The 22,660-nt window shown below is 40.8% G+C and overlaps 1 protein-coding gene across 10 annotated transcripts; it reads left to right on the top strand.

Moving 5' to 3' along the window:
* The first annotated feature begins 4,020 nt into the window (after nucleotides 1-4,020).
* LOC124010818 (RNA-binding motif, single-stranded-interacting protein 1-like) lies at nucleotides 4,021-22,375 on the top strand. 10 transcript variants are annotated; one of them, XM_046323506.1, is made up of 13 exons: nucleotides 4,021-4,510; nucleotides 11,411-11,562; nucleotides 13,377-13,435; nucleotides 13,649-13,740; nucleotides 15,703-15,863; nucleotides 16,002-16,081; nucleotides 16,184-16,296; nucleotides 17,445-17,585; nucleotides 17,740-17,790; nucleotides 20,468-20,569; nucleotides 20,789-20,872; nucleotides 21,021-21,111; nucleotides 21,229-22,375. In XM_046323506.1, the coding sequence occupies exons 1-12, from the start codon at nucleotides 4,460-4,462 to the stop codon at nucleotides 21,102-21,104; spliced, it is 1,170 nt and encodes a 389-aa protein (XP_046179462.1). In that variant the 5' UTR covers nucleotides 4,021-4,459; the 3' UTR covers nucleotides 21,105-21,111; nucleotides 21,229-22,375. The 10 variants fall into 10 exon arrangements, with proteins under 10 accessions (XP_046179462.1, XP_046179464.1, XP_046179466.1 ...); XM_046323508.1 differs by having other exon boundaries at nucleotides 4,022-4,510; nucleotides 20,792-20,872; XM_046323510.1 differs by having other exon boundaries at nucleotides 4,024-4,510; nucleotides 21,036-21,111.
* The last annotated feature ends 285 nt before the right edge of the window (nucleotides 22,376-22,660 follow it).

The raw sequence follows: 22,660 nt of genomic DNA on the forward strand, positions 1-22,660 counted from the left end.
TCACAACTCCTCTCTGATTGCTCCAGTGTCACCAAAGTGCTATCAAGCCATAATTTGTTCATCACATTTGTTATAGCAGTGGCTCCCTCATTGAACGTGGCTATTGCCATACTGGCTGCTCCGTCAATGCGGCTTTTGCCCACAGAAACAGTTCTGGGGCATCGCGACCATATTACAGAGTTCAGACATTCATTTGCATTCTGAGTTTCCTCCGTGCTACATTCTTTTGAGGACGTTATCATTTGAAATCCTATGATATACAGGTGTCATTTTCAGGGGCAACCTCTCTATTAAAAAATTTATGGCCTCCAAGGTTTTTGTGACAGGGTGGATCTTCACCATTTTCTATGGCTCGCTGGTACCAGCACCAATGCAGACGCCTATCCCGTATTCGGAAGTGAATCCTTTCCTGTGCCAAGTGCCGTCGAAGGATACATTAATGTCTATGACGGCATCCTCGTCCTCCTTCAGCAACTCTGCTATGTCTCGCTCTACACCTGCTTATGCTCTTCTAATGAGCTTTTACAGCAGTCTCCATTGACTGTAGCCCTCTCTGAATCTCTGCAACTAAAGTGGGGGGGAAAGTACTTGTTATGTCTGTCGACATTACAGACATAACTGCAGGACTAAATATCAGCATGTTACCTGATGTAAATATTAGCATATCAGCATGTTACCTGATGTAAATATTAGCATATCAGCATGTTACCTGATGTAAATATTAGCATATCAGCATGTTACCTGATGTAAATATTAGCATATCAGCATGTTACCCTATGTAAATATTAGCATATCAGCATGTTACCTGATGTAAATATTAGCATATCAGCATGTTACCTGATGTAAATATTAGCATATCAGCATGTTACCCTATGTAAATATTAGCATATCAGCATGTTACCTGATGTAAATATTAGCATATCAGCATGTTACCCTATGTAAATATTAGCATATCAGCATGTTACCTGATGTAAATATTAGCATATCAGCATGTTACCTGATGTAAATATTAGCATATCAGCATGTTACCCTATGTAAATATTAGCATATCAGCATGTTACCTGATGTAAATATTAGCATATCAGCATGTTACCTGATGTAAATATTAGCATATCAGCATGTTACCTGATGTAAATATTAGCATATCAGCATGTTACCCTATGTAAATATTAGCATATCAGCATGTTACCCTATGTAAATATTAGCATATCAGCATGTTACCTAATGTAAATATTAGCATATCAGCATGTTACCCTATGTAAATATTAGCATATCAGCATGTTACCTGATGTAAATATTAGCATATCAGCATGTTACCCTATGTAAATATTAGCATATCAGCATGTTACCTGATGTAAATATTAGCATATCAGCATGTTACCTGATGTAAATATTAGCATATCAGCATGTTACCCTATGTAAATATTAGCATATCAGCATGTTACCTGATGTAAATATTAGCATATCAGCATGTTACCTGATGTAAATATTAGCATATCAGCATGTATTCACTTTATGTAAAGCTAATTTCTCATTAATCACATTAGGCTACAGCCCTATGACGCTGTAGGCTTACGTGACAGTCCCATTGTAAAGTTATGCTTTCCTATCACTCTGTTTTGGTAACTTTGAATACATTCGCTGGGGCAAGGAAATAAGTATTATTTATACACAGGAAGTCACCTGACAATAATGGGCCCCTCGTCCTTTTTATTTTACCTGTCATGTCTCTGGTATGAGCTGAGAAGCAAGGAAGGAATCCCGAGGACATATTTTCTTTAGAGGTGCATAACCAAGTCCAAGTTCGTGGGCTAGAAGAACCATCCTCACGTTTATATCAAATGCCACATCTCCCTTGGGGAACTCCTGCAGCCTGGAGGAAGTGTAAACAGTCCTCCTAAATTCATCACCATCACCTTCACAGTCTGCACAATCTATCATGACATAATTAAAGAATCACTGGTTGGTGAAGTCTATGGCGATTTCCAGTCCAGTGTTTAGACACTTAGGGCAAATCAAATCATGTACAAGTTGGTTTATTTGAGACATATGGAATAAAAGTCACTGTTGGCTGTTTGCTTTCTGGTTGATCGCTTCTAATCGTCATCTTCGTCTCAACGGGCTGCCGCGGGCTACCTCCTTTTCCTCATCTATCTGTACTGCCACTGCCTCGATCGGCGGATCAGGCACATTTTTTTCTTTCATTCACTGCTTTTCTCGCATTGGCGAACTGAGATCGCATATTTTTATTCACATACTGTGGGTATATTCTTCGAGATTTTCTCATTTTGTCTCTTGTTACGTGTATTGTTCGCGGGAGATATTTTCAAACAAGGAAGTGCTGCGTGAGGCCTTTTAACTAATCAGTTTGTCGGAAAGGGCATTTAAATGCCAGTAACCAATCGGATGTCAGGAAATAACTCATCTTTCAACACGAAGCACTTGTTTAGTCCTGAACTTATTTTGGCTTGCCATAACAAAGGTGTTGAATACTTATATTGACTGATTACATCTCAGCTTTTCGTTTTTAATTCATTTGTCATAATTTCAACAAATATAATTCCACTTTGCCATTATGGAGTATTGTGTGTAGACCTGTGACAAGAACATATCTTTTTAAATTCAGCCTGTAACACAACAAAATGTGGAAAAAGTAAAAGGGTATGAATACTTTTTGAAGGCAATGTATGTGTTCAAATGTGTATATACAGTATACATATTTGTATATATAAATATATGTGTGTATATATATATATATATATATATATATATATATATATATATATATATATATATATATATATATATATATGTTAAAATGTGATGACATACATGAATGAGACTGTCTTCAACAAAATACCACTGAATGGTACAGATAGTGTTGAATATTCAAAGATGCAGTGGTGTAAAGGAACTAAAGTAACATTGAAGTACTACTTAAGTAGTGTTTGGGGGTATCTGTACTTTACTGTATTATTTATATTTTGGACAACTTTTACTTTTACTGCACTTCATTCCTATAGAACATATGTATTTTTTTCCTCCCATACATTTTCCCCAAATCATTATATTTCAGATGCTTAGGACAGGAAAATTGTCCAATTCACGCACTCATCAAGAGAACACATGGTCATCCCTACTCTTATCTGGTGGACTCACTAAACAAATTATTATTTTGTAAATTATGTCTGTGTGTTGGAGTGTGCCCCTGGCTATTTGTAAATAAACAATTACAAGACAATCTTGCCTTCTGATTTATAGTGTTTACTTTTAATTTGATACTTAAGTATATTTCAAACCAGATACTTTTATACATTTACTCAAGTAGTATTTTACTGAGTGACTTGTACTTGAGTCTATTAAGGTACTGTAACTTTACCTTTACTCAAGTATGATAATTGGGTACTTTTTCCGCCACTGCAAAGATGCTTATTGTTGATAAATATCAGGTGCATTCGTAATGGTTTCCTCTAGCCTAGTAAATCATTCAAGGTGGTCTGAGTGCAGTGAGATCTGAGGTGAATATACCCTCCCATTACAGATTGGACTTTTAGAGTGCACTTTTTAGTGATCATAGAACAGTCTATATTTAGTTTCTACTCCCACCGTCCTTAGGTCTACATCATCACATGAGCTGGAGGAAATAGCCTACAATAGGTCACAATTTCTAACCTATATCCTTCCTATCTCTATCCCTGTCCCTTTTTAAAAACACCCTAGACACGGCATTGTCTTGACTATTCATGTTAGTGAGGCACAAACCAATGACATGTTACAGTATTTTGCTTATCTAACAGAACTGCCTATCCTTTACATCTCGACCTGTCAATTCTCATCTCTCGCTTTAACCATTGGACTCCGTGAGGGGCAGGGAGTCAATGGGGGAGGGGGTAAAGAATGTATGGTATGTGTGGGCGTCAACAAAACGCGGGGTATGGGGAACGACAAAATTGATACAATGTATTAATTTGCGTATTACATGTATCTTTCATGGTAGTGACTAGTTATATGTTGATTGTCAAACATTTAAACGCGTTTTGTGTTCAGAATATTAATACTAACCGTACTCAATAAGAAGGTTATTTGAGTATATCTTGAAACGCACCTCTATTGTATGCGCAATGGTTTGGTCTGTAGTAGGTGGGACTCAGGAGTGGTCAGCAGGACGTCGTAGATCAATGAACTGAACTGAGTTTTGATGCCTGTGTTGGACGACACTTTGGTGGGATTAAACCATATAACCTACGCACTGTAGCCTATGTTAGGTAGCCTACGGATGTGACAACGCGACAAGGACATTTGAATCAGGATCGAAAACGGAGTTTATTTCAAACCCGGTCGATATGCGGATTTTTTCCAAATAAACCCACTGGCTTTTAATAAACGGGTCTGCATGTAGCTGAATTTTTGTGGGGAAACAAGCTTTTTGTCTCGGAATAACTGGAATAGGCTATCCAGGATGATCTTTGCAAACACTGCCAACCCGTTGAAGAGCACATATCGGAAGCAGGTAGGCCAAAAAAGCCTTGTCTGGGATGGTCCAAAACGGTGCCATAAGTCCCTTGAACGCATCCAATTCGAATGTGCGTACGGCCCAGCTGTCTTATCACCTCAGTTAACACGGTCACGAGAAGCGACAGTCGTCATTATAGTGTTATAACACCGCTCACCGACAGTCAGGTTGCAAAGTGATGTAGCTAGCTACACTACATTTTGGTCAAGTATGTTCTGTGCATTAGTGTCCATTTTATATTATCGGCTTTGTCCTTGAATTAGCATTACAGAATAGCCTATCTAGCAGCTTGTATTGTATTAGGCCCTAATGGCTTATAACAACTATCATCCAAATAGATTAATTGCCTAAATAGGATAACATTTTTAAACATCCAGATACGCATCGAATTGCTCATTCAGAAGGTAACTGATGTAGTAACATGCCTATATGATGTATGATATAATTACGCATTAACTTACTGGAGGACAGAGGGAGAGAGAGAGACCCTCCGCATGGTCCAGGTAACCCAGGTTTAGATGCTGAACATTTGTTAGGCCTACTGCTATAATAACATTGCTATAGTGTTCACAAGGAGAATCACTTATACTCTGAACATACACCGTTTTATTCCCCCGGCTATTCAAATGTAGGCCTACGTTATTCTATCTCTACCTCCCCAAGTCTTGAAGGAGAAATCCATGACTTCTTCAGCATGTTTTTAATGAAAATAGGCCACGCAGGTCACACACAAATGTATGGCATTTAAATTGTAGTTCATATGTCCCATTTGTTCGATTCCTTGTCGGTTTGAATAGAATAGCAATAGAATAGAACAGAGTAATATAGACTAGAATAGTTATGATGATGCATAGCTACAGAAGGCACTGCAGGCCTACTACAGCTTAGATTCCTTGTTGGTGTTGTTAGAATAGAACTTGCTTTGTATAGACCGAGTACTGATACAGTAGGCCCTGCTCACCTGTGTTTTGGTTCGGCCCAGTAGGCCTTCTAGTGAGCGGCGTACTCAGCTTCTGCCTAATGTGGGTCATTGTGCTGGAGTGAACATGGGTGTTCATGCATCTATAATGAGCCTTTTCAGGTGTAGCTACCTATGCAGTGGTTCTGTACCACTACTCTGTAGTTCACCACTGATTCAGCCATCTAGTCTACAAGATGGAGGTGATTGCGATCCGCCCTGAATGATTCCAATAGGCCTAATAATCAGGTAGTCATCTAAATGAGTTGGTACTTTAGTCCTTCTTTACCACTCCACACTGTAGTTCACCACTGATTCCAACCTGGACTCAGGGGAAGAGGTAACATGTAACTCCGGGACAACCCATTTAGTATGATATGTTACGTTTCTTATGGTATGTAATCATTTGTGGATGTCCGTCATCCATTTCGTATGATATGTTCAGAATTTCCAAAACTTATGCTATGTTATGAATTCCAACTTGTGGCTAACGTTAGCTAGGTGGCTAATGTTAGCTAGGCTAGGAGTTAGGGTTAAGGTTAGGAGTTAGGTTAAAGAGTTATGGTTAGCTAACACCCTAACTAGTTGCAAAGTAGCAAAACATTTGTAAGTAGTTGCAATGTTTCTAATTAGCTACAATGCAAAAGTTGTCCGTGATGAAATTCAAACACGCAACCTTTGGGATGCTAGATGTACACGTTATACGCCCGATGCAGAAATTGTTGTGCCATTTCCTGGTTGCTAAAAATCTAATAGTTAGCCTAATTTCAGTTTGTGACAAAATAAACTAGTATAGTGTAGATAATCATTGTACCATCTAAACCGCTGTGAAGTATTTTCCATAAGCAAATATATTGTTGTTTCAGCTGTTTGAAGCTGGTGTACAAAACCGAAAGTAAAAGACGCAAAAACAAAACTTAAGAACGGAAAGCATAGAAAACAGATCTACTGCTTCTTAGACTTGCGTTCAAGTAGAATGATAGCTCTATAACTCACATTTCTAGGTGAATATGGTTGTGTTGCCCAAAAAGTGACATATTGCCACATTAAGTAACCTTCTGTCTTATGTAACCATACCAAACTTAACCTACACTAATTTCAGTGCTCCCGGTTTACGTTTACTAAATCAAATCACATTTTTTTTGTCACATGCGCCGAATACAACAGGTGTAGACCTTACCGTGAAATGCTTACTAACAAGCCCTTAACCAACAATGCAGTTCAAGAAATAGAGTTAAGACAAGATGTACTAAATAAACTAATGTAAAAAATAAAATAACAATAATGAGGCTGTATACAGGAGGTACCGGTACCAAGTCAATGTGCGGGGGGTGCAGGTTAGTCGAGGTAATTTGTACATGTAGGTAGTGGGGCGGGGAGGGTGGGGGGGGGTGTCAATGTAAATAGTCCAGGTGGCCATTTGATGAATTGTTCAGCAGTCTTACAGTATGGCTTGGGGGTAGAAGCTCTTGAGGAGCCTTTTGGATGTAGACTTTGGACTTCGGTACTGCTTGCCGTGCAGTAGCAGAGAGAACATTATGACTTATGGGTTGACTGGAGTCTTTGACAATTTTTGGGTTTTCCTCTGACACCATCAGGTATATAGGTCCAGGATGGCAGGAAGCTTAGCCCCAGTGATGTACTATGTTACGTCTAGTCTATGAGGCCGGGCTGCTGATTCAACCATCTAGTCCACAAGATGGAGGTGATTGTGTGTCGATTCTGTCGGTAGGCTTAGTATATCTCCACCCATAAAGATATCCATAGGCATAATCATCTGTTGCTTATCTGAATTAGTTATGCAATGGCTCTTCATTCTTTGCTTGGTCAAAGATTCTAGTCCACAAGATGGAGGTGATTATGTGTGCATTCTGTGGGTAGGCTTAGTATATCTCCACCCATAAAGATATCCATAGGCATAATCATCTGTTGCTTATCTGAATTAGTTATGCAATGGCTCTTTATTCTTTGCTTCGTCAAAGATTCTAGTCCACAAGATGGAGGTGATTATGTGTGCATTCTGTGGGTAGGCTTAGGATATCTCCACCCTAAACGATATAAGTAGTCCCAGCCCTAATTCAATGTGGTGGCCATCTTAATGTAATTTAGCTCACCATTTTGTTTTGGTAAATATGTTTTCAAATGGTGGAAGGCAGAACATGTTTTTTCTTAATTCACAGATGAATTGGTCTGCCGCATGCCATTCTAGATTTTCCTGGAGTGGCTTCTGCGGGGTCGGAGCTATTTTAATGAGTAAGAGGAAGGAAATGCCTTGCAGAGGAGGGCTCTGGTTTGCCTCAGAGAATGTGTGGTAGGTTCCCACTGACACACCAGACTGTAGTACTAGGAAGGAACCGTGATGGAAGGAGTGTAGACGGCACCCCACGCAAGAATGTCACCAGGGAAATAGGCTAGTGGCAGGTAGGCTAGCGGTTAGAGCATTGGGCTAGTAACCAAAAGGTGAAAGTGTGACAAGTCTGTTATTGTTCCCTTGAGCAAGGCACTTAACCTCAGGGTAGAACCAGGGTGACGATTTGTTCCTGACCATGTGACTAGGAAAAACTCCTACCCCTATTCAATCTCATTATATTTCACTGTCGACATTCTGGAGCTTGGTGAAATGGAAAAACTCCATGCTAGAAAATTCTAGAAAGAACAGTAGTGCTGAATGTCTTTTCACCAGGCATAATGGGACCCATGTCATCTAAAAAAGTTAGACTTTTAAATCATCTGTCCATAGGACATTCTTCCGAGAGTCTTGATGATAATCCAGGTGCTTTTTGGCAAACTTGAATCAACTTTGGATGAGATGAGTCCAATTATCTCTGGTGAAAACCAAACACTGCATTCCACAGTAAGAACCTCATACCAACGGTCAAGCATGGTGGTTGTAGTGTGATGGTTTAGGGATGCTTTGCTGCCTCAGGACCTGGACAACTTGCCTTAATAGAAGGAACCATGAATTCTGCTCTGTATCAGAGAATTCTGCAGGAGAATGTCAGGCCATCCGTCCGTCAGCTGAAGCTGAAGTGCAGCTGGATCACGCAGCAAGACAATGATCCAAAACACACAATCAAGTCTACATGAAAGTGGTTAAAAAGCAACACATATGAAGTTCTGGAACGGCCTAGTCAAAGTCCAGACCTTATCCCAATTGAGATGTTGTGGCAGGACTTGAAACGAGCAGTTCATGCTTGAAAACCTACATATCCTTGAGTTAAAGCAGTTCCGCATGCAAGAGCGGGCCAAAATTCCTCCACAGCGATGTGAGAGACAGATCGACAACAATAGGAAGTGTTTGGTTGCAGTCATTGCATCTAAAGGTGGCACAACCAGTTATTGAGTGTAAGGGGCAATTACTTTTTCACACAGGGTAATTATTGGGTGTTGCATATTGCAACATTGTTAATTAAATAAATAAAATAAATATATATATTTCATTATTTGTAAAATCAGGTTCTCTTTATCTAATATTAGGTTTTGGTTGAAGATCTGATAACATTTAGTATAAAAAATATGCAAAAATAGAGAAAATCAGAAAGGGGGCACATACTTTTTCACAGCACTGTGTGTATATATAACACGGAACAAAAAATATAAACGCAACATGTAAAGTTTTGGTCCCATACATCATGAGCTGAAATAAATGATCCCAGAAATTTTCCATGCGCACAAAAATCAAATTTCTCAACAATGTTGTGCACAAATGTGTTTACATCACCACTAGTGAGCATTTCTCATTTGCAAAGATAATCCATCGATCTGACAGGTGTGGCATATCAAGAAGCTAAATAAACAACATGATCATTAGACTTTGTGCACCTTGTGCTGGGGACAATAAAAGGCCACTCTAAAATGTGCAATTTCGTCACACAACAACATGTTAAAAATGGCTCAAGTTCTAAGGGAGTGTGCAGTTGTCATGCTGACTGTAAGAATGTCCACCAGAGCTGTTGCCAGAGCATTGAATGTTCATTTCTCTACTATATGCCGCCTCCAACGTCGTTTTCGAGAATTTGGCAGTACGTCCAACCGGCCTCATAACCGCAGACCACGTGTAACCACGCCAGCCCAGGGCCTCCATATCCAACTTCTTCACCTACGGGATCGACTGAGACCAGCCACCCAGGCAGCTGATGAAACGGTGTGTTTTCACAATTGAAGAATTTCTGCACAAACTGTCAGAAACCGTTTCAGGGAAGCTCATCTGCATGCTCATCGTCTTCACCAGGGTCTTGACCTAAATGCAGTTTAGCGTCGTAACCGATGGCCACTGGCACGCTGGAGAAGTGTGCTCTTCACAGATGAATAGCTGATGCACTAGCTCAACAGATTACACAATCTCACCACTACGGTCAGTTGTAGCAGGGTGCTGTCAACTATTATATGCTCTCCAGTGGTGTAAAGTACTTAAGTAAAAATACGTTTAAGTACTACTTTAGTAGTTTTTGCTATATCTGTACTTTACTATTCATATTTTTTGACTACTTTTACTTCACTACATTCCTAAAGAAAATAATGTACTTATTACTCCATACATTTTCCCTGACACCCAAAGGTAGTCATTACATTTCGATTGCTTAGCAGGACAGGAAAATGGTCCATTCACACACTTATCAAGAGAACATCCCTGGTCATCCCTACTGCCTCTGATCTGGCGGACTCACTAAACACACATGCTTCGTTTGTATCTATCTGTACATTTTTAAAACAAGAACATTGGCCTGTCTGGTTTGCTTAATATAAGGAATTTGAAATGATTTACTTTTGACACTTAAGTGTACTTTCGCAATTACATTTACTTTTTGATACACAACTATATTTAAAACCAAATACATCTAGACTTTTACCCAAGTAGTAGTTTATTGGGTGACTTTCACTTTTACTTGAGTCATTTTCTATGAAGGTATCTTTACATTTACTCAGATATGACTATTGGGTACTTTCTTCCACCTCTGATGCCCTGGAGTTAGTTTTATAGCTACAATGATATGCATTGACCTAGTATGTGACTGTGTGTAACTCACAGTGGTAAGTCAGTTGATTAGGGCCGCGAGTCAAATAATGCCCACACATACAACCTTGTCATCTCCCTGCTGCACTCGTACATTATATCACGATACACATTAGAATGTCATCATGGTTTGGATGTCCAAAACCAGATGGGAAATGACCCGATAAGATGGCATAGACTGTACTGGATATTGTGGTCTATGTGAAATAGATTCTCGGTCTCACGTCACCAGCTAAGAATGGCATGTGAGCCTGTCATGTCACAAGCTTCGGTTGATTCAGTTTAGCTATAGACTAGCTTGGGGGTGGGGGGTGGGGTGCACTGTTTTGCCTTGCGTGTCAGGAAGCGGAAGCTAGGTATATAGCTGAGCCTTGTTGACAGTCTGTGCTCAGTGCCGTGGGTCTTATCAGCTACCTGCGTCTCACCTTGAGTAAAAGCATGAAAAACATCATGATACTGTGTAGGTTTCCTGCCAGGAATTGACTTGACTGTAGACTGTTGTGTGTTCAGGAATCTGCTGAGGCTGTTGTGTGCTGTTGATGTATTTTCTGGGTGTGGCACAAAGGCCACAGGAGGCCATGTTTCATATTTCCGTAGGCAAGGGACACCAGTTTGTCTCTGTGTGTGTTTGTGTGTCTGTACACGTGAGGGTGTGTGTCTGTGTGTGGGTGTGTCTTTGTCTGCGTGCATATATGTGTGTGTATTTGCCTGCTTACCGGTGTGTGTGTGTTAAGTCAGTGGCATTGTGTGTACCTGATGTCCTCTCTTGTTTCTCTCCTGTGTAAATACCATGTAACTACTCGTCTCTAGTCTTTCCAGGAATTTCCAGTTCTTTCCTGGTTGAGACACAAACACCCACGTTTAACGGAGGGCAACGGAGTGACCGTGTGTTTACTGTGTACCTGACCGTGTTTCTTCCTTGCAGTCGTACCCCATGGCTCCAGCCAGCCCCAGCACGGTGAGCACCAGCAGCAACAGCAGCACCACAGGATGGGATCAGCTCAGCAAAACGAACCTGTACATCCGCGGCCTGCCTCCAGCAACCACTGACCTGGACCTGGTCAAGCTCTGCCAGCCGTGAGTACTGCTCAACAGGGTGTAGGGTGTAATAAGTCAGTGGTTGCAGAAGCTTATAATGGTTCCCTTTCTCTCTTTCACACACACACACACACACACACACACACACACACACACACACACACACACACACACACACACACACACACACACACACACACACACACACACACACACACACACACACACACACACACACACACACACACACACACACACACACACACACACACACACACACACACACACACACACACACATTATTATGATGAATGAGAACAGCTTGTTCCAACTATATTTGCCAATAGCATATTCATGTGGCCCATGCATGAACCAAGCATAGAGGCCACTAGCTAGCATCCCTCCAACCAACTAAACCATGGGAACTGTGATACATGATACAGATACATGATACTGTATCTGTAGAGACGAGAGATTAGGGAACGTGACTGTTTTCTACAGTATTGGGATTGGTGAATGCAGCAATTGTCATGTTTTGTTGGGTTTGTCTCTGTGCGCCTCTGGCCTCTGGACCACAAGCATATGGAGCGAAGCATTCAACCATGTTACCAGGGGCAACAGCCGCTGTTGCTGTGTTGTTTGCTTGTGTTTTGCTCCCAACGGTGGTGGCCTGCTCGCCGGGCACCAAGCAGAAATGAAAGAGCCTTTCATTGCAACCAGGCCTAATGTTAGCCGAGCGTTTAGTTCAACCAAAGCATGATGCACGTCCTTAAAATACCAGTTCCGCAAAACGGCTTGGCATCACTTCAACTCGGGTATTTCTGTCTGAGTTTGAGCGCAGTTTATGACGCAGGCTGTTTTTCAGGTACGGTAACACGGGCGCGTTGACATGAACAAATAGTTAGGCTATGCTAGGCATCTATCGTTTTCTCTTTGGTCTAGCGTTAGGCTGCCCTTTGACATAATGTCGGCTGTTGTAGCAATGTTTGTTATCTCTTTATATATCTGCATCCCACCACAAATATTTGACATATTATGGATGTTTGTAGCTAAGTCCCTGTGTGGGGAGTCAATTTGTTATTTTTACAGTGCCCAAAGCTTTCAGAGTTTCATACATACATTTGTATGCCACTGTGTAAATACTGCAGTGTGTGTTCGCATGGATTGCATTAACCTCTTGTCTTTAGCCTGTTGTAAGTATTGACGTCATTCGGTGACTCGGCAGAAGTGCCTTTTAGTAGGCCCGTTAGTACGAGGGTTTCGTTCGGGTTAAAGACACAATGTGGTCAAAGATACATTAATGAATTGATCCTCTTAAATGAGTCCACTGAAATAACATGGTGTGCTGTGTGGTCATTAAGGCTCAATGTGTTCCCTCCAAGCCTCACAACCCGGTTGCCTCACCAAGGCTTACTTGGCTGCCTACTTTTCTCAGCGATGATGTCATGCATTCTTGTGCAATCCTAGCGTTCTGACTCCCGGCCCTTGTTGTAGAAGTTTAGCAGTAGAGCGACACTCTGTCTGTGATATAGGGCATACAGTATTTTTTTTAAACAAATTAATACATTTGAAGCTAAAAATGGAACCCGCCCCCACCCCAGCAAGTGGTTGAAATGACGTAACTACAACCATATCTGTTTTTTTAACTGATTGTAATTGACATCATTTCAACCAGCTTTAACCACTTGAGCCTTCATAACACATACTGTACCAAATAAAGAGGATCGGGTAGATTGAAATATAGTTTGACCTTTATAACAATCATGTATGCATATTGTAGTGATAATCAATACAATTAAAGGATAAGAGAGCAACATCCTGTTCTTAACATTGGATTCTTCTTGTGTTCGTAGATACGGCAAGATCGTGTCGGCAAAGGCCATCCTCGATAAAACAACGAACAAATGTAAAGGTCAGTATCATGTATTCTAATATTGATCTCCTTTTCTCCAATTTATCGAAACAACTGATACAATTTACGGTTGTCAGATAGTATTACACACTGGTATGTTACTCAGCAAATGCATTTGCAATGTAATGTAAAGCAAACTAATGTCAAGTTGTACTACTGTATATGACGGTTGTTTCTGTGCTCCTCCTCCTCCTCCTCCTCCTCCTCCTCCAGGGTATGGATTTGTGGACTTTGACAGCCCTGCAGCAGCCCAGAAGGCGGTCCATGCCCTAAAGACCAGTGGGATACAAGCCCAGATGGCTAAGGTGAGAGGAACTCTGTGTTCTTCTGTTAGCAGAACAACGGACTGTCTGTCTCGTAGCACAGCAACTACTAAGTCATGTGCTCTAGTTAGGACACTCCTGGTTAGCATGTTGTGCTGTGTTATGAGTTAGCATGTTATGCTAATGTTCCATTCCACGTCTCTGTTTTGTAAATTACAACGACAGCTTATTTGCAGCAGTAGACTGTGTGTGTGTGCATTTAACTGTGTGTGTGTGTGTGTGTGTGTGTGTGTGTGTGTGTGTGTGTGTGTGTGTGTGTGTGTGTGTGTGTGTGTGTGTGTGTGTGTGTGTGTGTGTGTGTGTGTGTGTGTGTGTGTGTGTGTGTGTGTGTGTGTGTGTAAAGCAGAGCAGCAGAGTTAGTCACATGACCCCAGCTGACTGGCTGGCTGTTCAGGCGGTGACCCCATTCACGTTCTCAAATGAAGCCAGATGTCCTCCCTTCCCTCTCCTGCTCGCTGCCAAAAAACAGTCGGTCCACACGCACGCACAGAACAGGACGGACAGCTTTCTGCTGCTATGCAAATATTATGACTGTCTCGTAGCACAGCAACCACTAATTAATGTGCTCTGGTTAGGATACTCCCAGGTAGCATTTTATGCTGTGTTATGAGTTAGCATGTTATGCTAACGTTCCATGTCCAGTTACTGATGTTATGCTTATTAGTTTGAATACTTCTTTGGTGAAATAGGGTGGTCTTTTTTTCAGCCTCAACCTATGATTTGAACAACTCCACTTCTCCAGTGGTGGAAAAAGTGCCCAATTGTCATACTTGAGTTAAAAAATAAAGATACCTTAATAGAAAATGACTGAAGTAAAAGTGAATGTCGCCCGGTAAAATTCTACTTGAGTAAAAGTATAAACGTATTTGGTTTAAAATATACGTAAGTATCAAAAATAAATGCAATTGCTAAAATATACTTAAATATCAAAAGTAAAAGCGCAAGTATAAGTCATTTCAAATTCCTTATATTCAGCATACCTGACAGCACCATTTTCTTGTTGTTTTTAAATTTACGGATAGTCAGGGGCACACTCCAACATTCAGACATAATTTACAAACAAAGTTTGTCCACCAGGTTCAGAGGCAGAAAGGATGACCAGGGATGTTTTGTTGATAAGTGCGTGAATTTGACCATTTCCTGCTAAGCATTCAAAATGTACTTTTAGGTGTCAAGGAAAATGTATGGAGTAAAAAGTACAATATTTTCTTAAGGAATGTATTTTTTCTATAAGTACTTTAACACCACTGCTCTCCTCCCTCTCCCAGTTTCACCGGTTTCACTTTTCCAAATACATTTCTCTCTGTCAGCACATTTCTGCTATCTCTCTCTCTCTCTCTCTCTCTCTCTCTCTCTCTCTCTCTCTCTCTCTCTCTCTCTCTCTCTCTCAGGGACCTGTGTCTAGCTAGCTCCTGTATTTCTGCCGAGGCCAGCAGAACACAGTGTGCCTGTATGGTAGCTGCATAACTGTACTGCTTAGCTGTTGAGTTCGTAATGGTAAAGATGGGAGAACTGAACCAGGTGTTAAATCTAAAAAGGAGAGAGAGATGCATAGAAAATAGAAACAGAGACCAGTCGCCATTATGAGCAAATCAAGGGCCATAGAAACTCAAGTCCTTGATAACGCATTTACAGAGTTGTTGACTGAAGGCCCCACATGACCTGGACGTGACCGTCACTAAGGCAACACACAACCCTAGCTAACTCATGTTCAGTTGTGTTTTTTGTTGTTGTTATGGCTTGGATATCCTGACTTGGATATCATCACAGACTCAAAATCGTGTCAACGCATAATTTTAATAATCCGAGTGAAATGTTCATGTAATTGTCCTTCGAGTGCTATTGTGGTTTAAGTTGGTGTTGCGGTCCAAATTACCATAGATTGTTTGGAGGAAGATGATCCTGATACCCCTCTATATTCATTTCTCTGTCCCTCTCTCTAAGCAGCAACAGGAGCAGGACCCCACCAACCTGTACATCTCCAACCTGCCTGTGTCTGTAGACGAGCAGGAGCTGGAGGGGCTGCTGAGGCCTTTTGGACAGGTCATCTCCACCCGCGTCCTCAGAGACTACAGCGGGGCCAGCAGAGGGGTCGGCTTCGCCAGGTGAGAACATCTCAATGCTCCGTAACAGATTGACGGAGGGCCATGTCGGTAACTCGAAGGGCTGCGGGTTCAAATCCTGCTACTTTTTCTAATTTAGGTCCCATTGGTTCATGTGTGACTTATGTCTACTATTCTCAGGATGGAGTCCAAGGAGATGTGTAACTCAGCCATAGCCCACTTCAATGGGAAGTATATCAAGACGGCGCCTGGAACTATGGGTAAAGGTCTATTTTCTCTTATTCTCTTTCATGCTTTGGGCTGCGATGCTCACTTTTTGGTTTCGCTAATGGTGAGGATGATGTGTTTTATTTTCTCTCCAGCTCCCTCTGAGCCCCTGCTGTGTAAGTTTGCCGATGGTCAGAGGAAGAGGCACAGCCACAGTCCATACATCCCCAGCGGTCGCACTTGGCCCCGAGAGGGAGAGCTCAGACTTGTAAGTGCCTCTCTGTCCGTCTCGTCTGTCTGGATGTCTCTGTGGGTGGACCCACAACTGCAAGTTTTCTCTCCCTGCCAGACTAATAAAGGCCATTTTAAGAATAAATGCAATGACCTCATTTCTAGTGTTGACTGACTTGCCCAGGGCCCAGTGTTAATCCTATCCTGAGAGACCAGTTCCTTATAGCAGGGGTTTATTAACTTTTTCATTCGGGTTCCCCTTCCAACATTTCTATGGGCACAAGAACTGTTCATGACTAGTGGTGTAAAGTACTTAAGTAAAAATACTTTAAAGTACTACTTAAGTAGTTTTTTGGGGTATCTGTAGTTTACTATTATTATTTTTGACTACTTTTACTTCACTACATTCCTAAATAAAATCATGTACTTATTACTCCATACATTTTCCCTGACACCCAAAAGTCCTTGTTACATTTTGTATGCTTAGCATGACAGTAAAATGGTCACATTTGCGCACGTATCAAGAGAACCTCCCTGGTCATCCCTACTGCCTCTGATCTGGCAGACTCAATAAACACACATGCTTCGTTTGAGTGTTGGAGTGTGCCCCTAGCTATCCAAAAACGATGAAAGGGTGCTGTCCGGTTTGCTTATATAAGGAATTTGAAATGATTTATACTTTTACCTTTGTACTTAAGTATATTTGAGCAATTACATTGACTATTGATACTAGTATATTTAAAACCAAATACTTTTGGACTTTTACCCAAGTAGTATTTTACTGGGTGACTTTTACTCAAGTAGTATTTTACTGGGTGACTTTTACTCAAGTAGTATTTTACTGGGTGACTTTTACTCAAGTAGTATTTTACTGGGTGACTTTTACTTTTACTTGAGTCATGTTCTATGAAGGTATCTTTACTTTTACTCAAATATGACTATTGGGCATTTTTTTCCACCTCTTGTTGGCAGACTGAATTTTGCAGGTTTAAAGCTTATGTCCTGCAGTTCTACACAATGGGGGGGGGGGGGGGGGGGCACGCCCCACAGTTTAGGAACCACTGCATTAGTGCATAGCCATTACAGATCATGGTACTGATTTAATGGTTGGTATTGGGATGCTAATGTGACGGTTAGATGATAAGGATCTGGCTTTGTGTGACGGTTCTGTTTTGTCCTAACCAGGGCGGGATGACTCTCACCTACGACCCCACCTCAGCCGCTATGCAGAACGGCTATTATGCCTCTCCCTACACCCTAACGGCCAATAGAATGATGGCTCAGCAAGCCATGTCTCCCTACATGTCTCCTGTCACCTCCTACCAGGTAGGCACTTCATTATCCTGGAGTTAATTCAATATAAATGATCAAAAGATGACAGTCTCTTTGGATGAGAGCGTGTGCTGAATGACTCAAATGTAAATGTTATGTAAATATGAAGAATGTGGCATGAGGTTAACCCTACCCTTTCATGTGGCAGGTACAGAATCCTTCCTGGATGGCCCACCAGCCTTACATCATGCAACACCCAGTAAGAGAAATGAAATGATGTCTTTCTTACTCCACACACACAGAGCTAGAAAATATGTGTCAGACTTCATTTTTGTTGTACCCTGGTACAAAAACACAGTGATAGAAGCTACTTCTTACTCAATTCATAGAGCTATACATATCGACACTAAAGACATACTGCAAGTAACCATTTGATTGGCCGATGTATTATACCATGCGTGTCTCATACATACGACTAATAATACAGTTAGTCGGCTACTTCCCATATACAAAAACATAGTGAAGAAAATGTTTAAATAAATATCCTGGGGCGCAACTTTGGTTTTAGAAGTGGGGGGGACGTATACACTACCGGTCAAAATAACACCTACTCATTCAAGGGCTCATTCAAGGGTTTTTCTTTATGTTTACTTTTTTTCTACATTCTAGAATAATAGTGAAGACATCAAAACTATGAAGTAACACATATGGAATCATGTAGTAACCAAAAAAGTGTTAAACAAATCAAAATATATTTTATATTTGAGATTCTTCAAATAGCCACCATTTGCCTTGATGACAGCTTTGCACACTCTTGGCATTCTCTCAACCAGCTTCATGAGGTAGTCACCTGGAATGCATTTCAATTAACAGGTGTGCCTTGTTAAAAGTCAGTTTCGCCCCTGTATATATCTTGATAGTATATGTTGAGAGGCTGACATATGACATGTTACCTCAGTTAAAAATACCCTGATTCAAAAACAGAATGTGTTACTTTAATCAGAGAGTTCTGCTGATGCTGCAGAATAAACACCCCCAGAATCTGTGTGGGAAGAGAACAGAACAAAACAGAGCCGAGCCCAGTTCTGGGAACCGGAACATTCCCTCATATTTCAGTGAGTGCGGAACAAATCAATTGTTTTGATTATGATTTAAAGGGGAACCTCCCCTGGTGAGTTTAAGCTCTTGAGCTCTTTTCCTTTTATCATCTGGATGTGACACGGTGGATTAAGGTTGCGTCTGAATTTGCACCCTATTCCCTATATAGTGCACTATTTTTGACCAGAGCCTGAGACAAAAGCAGAGAGCTCTCTTTTCCTGTAGCTAACTGACTCTGGGGCTCTGGTCAAAAGTTGTGCACTATGTAGGGAACAGGGCAGGGGTATTCAACTCTTACCCTACTAGGTCCAGAGCCTGCTGTTTTTATGTTCTGTCTAATAATGAATTGTACCCACCTGGTCTCCCAGGTCTAGATCAGTCCCTGATTAGAGGTTGAACAATGAAAAATGGTCCAGAGTTGAGTTTGAGGGAAAAGGGTGTAATTTGGGACCGAGATACATCTGTGCCTCTCTGGCCTCTAGTTCTCTGCTCCCACTGCTGTATGGAGCCAACAGGAAATGCCTGCAGCAGATACGGTCTTATGACTGAACGATTTTCATCCTCTCAGCAGATGGTTTCAAGTAGAACAAGTGTCTGTGTCTGTTTCCCCCCATTTTGACAAGGAAATGGTACATTCCCTCAAGGCCTTTTGGCTTATACGGATGGCCTTGAGGCCTAAAAAATATGTATTTTTTGGGGGTGCTGAGCTTGTCTGATTAATCTAACTAACTTGAAGTCACAAGTTACACTTGGTTAGTGCTGAGCTGTTAGTGCTTTGTGAGATTGTTTCAGTTTCTGTTAGATTATTACAAAATAATCACGGTTTTATTTGTATTTATTTATTTATTTATTTTTACATTAAATGCACTATGCAGTATGTGGGTTGAATGCTGTAACAACACAGAATAAAACTATTATTGATGGTAGTGACTGACCATTACTGCTATTAACCATCATTTATTCACCTTAATATAGTTTCATCAAATATTTTATTTGATGACTTTATTATTTTATTTCAAGTCATTATCTCATCTCTATAAAGCTGCTGCCACTGCTGTCTGACAAAATCACTATTTTAGTAGTTCTTCAAATTAAATAAGGCATACTTTTATGACTGCTGAAAACCAACTATCAAACACTTAAATCATGTATTTTCAAGCTCACGAAGCAACTCCGTTCTATCCCTCTCGTTCTCTCTTCTCTGTCTCCATGTCTGCCCCGCACAGATCGGACAAGTATAAACCGGGCACACAATGGATTATGTTCATTGTAGTTAATTACCATGTTTCCCTCTCTAAACTATGTAGAATATTGGCCTGTTTGAAACTACAACTCCCTACTATATCGCACAATTCAGGCTTGATCTGATTTATCTCTACAGAAAATCTGCACATCAAAGTCACCAAAAATAAATTAACAAAATGGAATTAAAATAATTTAACCGATGTCGGTCAATTAGTTGTTTAAATAAATAAAAAATTAAATAACCAACATTTGTTTGTAATTGTTGTTTGTAATTGACTTGTTAATGTAATTAAGTGTAACCAGTCCCTGTTCAGCTCTGTACCGAAGCAGTGTTATGCCTGCAGACCTTCCATTGATCCGCAATGGATTTGAGTATGAGGATGACCTTGTATTGATTCTAGAATTATAATATTTCTCTCTCTCTCTCTCTCTCTCTCTCTCTCTCTCTCTCTCTCTCTCTCTCTCTCTCTCTCTCTCTCTCTCTCTCTCTCTCTCTCTCTCTCTCTCTCTCTCTCTCTCTCTCTCTCTCTCTCTCTCTCTCTCTCTCTCTCTCTCTCTCTCATTCTCTTTCTCTTTCTCTCTCTCTGCTACAGCAGGCTGTAATGTCGCCCTCTGTGGACCACACCATGACAATGCAGCCCACCGCCGTCATGACACAGCAGATGGGCCATCTCTCATTGGGCGGCAGTGGAGCGGTGAGGGGGATTCTGGGAAGTGGGAGGTGCAATTTTAGTTAGTCTCATTTTACCTGATGCAAACTCAGATCTAAAGTGCACAGAGGCTAAGGAATATTGATTTGAGATTGGGTGATTTGAGATGGGGTGAAAATGAGTTGGCTACCTTCCCGGGGGGTACAGTATCCCTTAAATCCCCATTTGAGCTAATCTAACATATTGTTGTTTTTCTTGTGACAGCAGTATATTTCAGCCAACGCTGCAGTCCAGGCAGCCTATATGCCTCAGTACGCCCACATGCAGCAGACAGCCGTAAGTTCCGAGGTTCGTCTTTGCCATCTCATTGTGTTGATCTCCTCTCATTCATCCATGTCTCATCATGAGTACAGCCATTTTACATCAATTTTGACATCCCATACCATTACTTACTTGATGGTGCTAATACCAGATATTAAGATGTGAAGTTACACAGTTTTTCCCTCTTCAGGAAAATGGTTCACAGCAACAAGTGGATTCGTCCAATAATTCGTCTCCCTACAGTCAACAGAGCAAGTAACGATAAGGTATGTGCTTCCTTTATGAGTCCCTATATGAGATGGAAGTGATAGTTTTAATTGTACTGTAGCACTGCTCATAGTAGGAGTAGTGATCCCGATCCTGATTGTGTTGTGTATTATCAGGTGACTTCTGTGAGCAGTAATGGATGCTGTGGGCGCTGACTCATGATGTCACAGTCACAGCCTCTCCTGATTGGACCAGACCAGACTTCAGTAAGAACTCTTTTGCACAGCTTCAACCAAACAACTGTGTATGATGGAACCAACAGCAATGATACTATGGTGTGTAAAACGAAGACAGAGGTGTAAAAATGGACAAAACCAACAATTATCCCCCCCCCCTTCAAAACAGGAAGAAATGTTTTATTTTGATAAACGAAAAGACGTGTATTTTTTACCACGGATTCTCCAAGTGGATGCAATGGGACAAGTAGCCTACAGCGTGATGTTAAAAGATGCATGAGATTGATTCTTTTTTTTGTGGAATCTGTTGACTTAAGGAAAAAGAGATTTCCAATGGGTTTTATAGGTAGTTTATGAGCCAAGATATATGATGAAAAAAATGTTGCTTGCAAAAAGTGTTCATTTGGTGAGGTGTTACTGGTTTTTATTTTTGGTCTTTATAAGATATTATCATTCAATTAGGCTTCTAGGGTTAATGTCTGACATGATTTTCTGTATCAGATTAAATATGTAGAATTGGCCGTTTGGCAGCTGTCAATCAATCTATGAATAGAGAACTGATAGAGAAGCTAAAGAAGCAAATGTTTTGCCAAATAGATGATGGGTTGGATAATGTGCCTTCCGCTAACATCATAACAGTCATTTTTCATAGCCTGGCAGAATCCGAACTGATTCCCTAACGTTTCACTGTTTCACTTCATGGTGATCACAGTATTCAGTCTGGTCTAACCAGGCTACATTAAAAAGAACAGCCACTCTTAATTATAACTCCTGTCAGTCCATAGTAAGGTCTCTTTAGACTTTGACAGCGTAGGTGTCTTGTTTTGTCATATTTCACACACAGCCAAGGATGTTGACCTCCATCAAATGTTACACCCACTGATCTCATCTCCCTAATTAAGACAATATAGCCTACAATTGAAATAAAAAACACAAATAGATTTAAATGAAATGCAAGCTTGAAATTGTGAGGTAACGTCAAGGCGGCTGGATTTTTTTCTCTGCTATTTTTTACTTCAACAGACACAGTAATATTAATAGAAAATGTCTAACTTGAATGATGAAATTACAATCTGTTTTTACTTTACGCTAAATTGACGTGGTTGTCTTTAAAGAAAATGACATTTTTTGCTCTAATGGTTAACTTGACCATGCGTGGTCATGTGTGACTGGTTTTATCTACCTCAGAGTTCTGTCTGGGCTGGTACGGCTGGGTTTGCAGGTCCAGCCCGCCTCACCAGAGAAGAACACAAAAGCGACGGACCAAATTGCACCATTTCCCTTATGTAGTGCATTACTTTTGACCCGTAGGCTTTTCACATGGGGCTATGTTCAAAACATAGACTTAGATAGACATCACATCATTGTATTT

This window comes from Oncorhynchus gorbuscha, linkage group LG23 (genome assembly GCF_021184085.1).
Source record: "Oncorhynchus gorbuscha isolate QuinsamMale2020 ecotype Even-year linkage group LG23, OgorEven_v1.0, whole genome shotgun sequence".
Lineage (NCBI taxonomy): Eukaryota > Metazoa > Chordata > Actinopteri > Salmoniformes > Salmonidae > Oncorhynchus > Oncorhynchus gorbuscha.

Bases quoted from the DNA above. Each gene is read 5' to 3' on its own strand.
- LOC124010818 (XM_046323506.1), top strand. From the start codon at position 4,460: ATGATCTTTGCAAACACTGCCAACCCGTTGAAGAGCACATATCGGAAG. The intron at 15,864-16,001 runs GTGAGAACATCT...TACTATTCTCAG, and splicing joins AGAGGGGTCGGCTTCGCCAG to GATGGAGTCCAAGGAGATGT. The intron at 20,873-21,020 runs GTTCGTCTTTGC...GAAGTTACACAG, and splicing joins AGACAGCCGTAAGTTCCGAG to TTTTTCCCTCTTCAGGAAAA.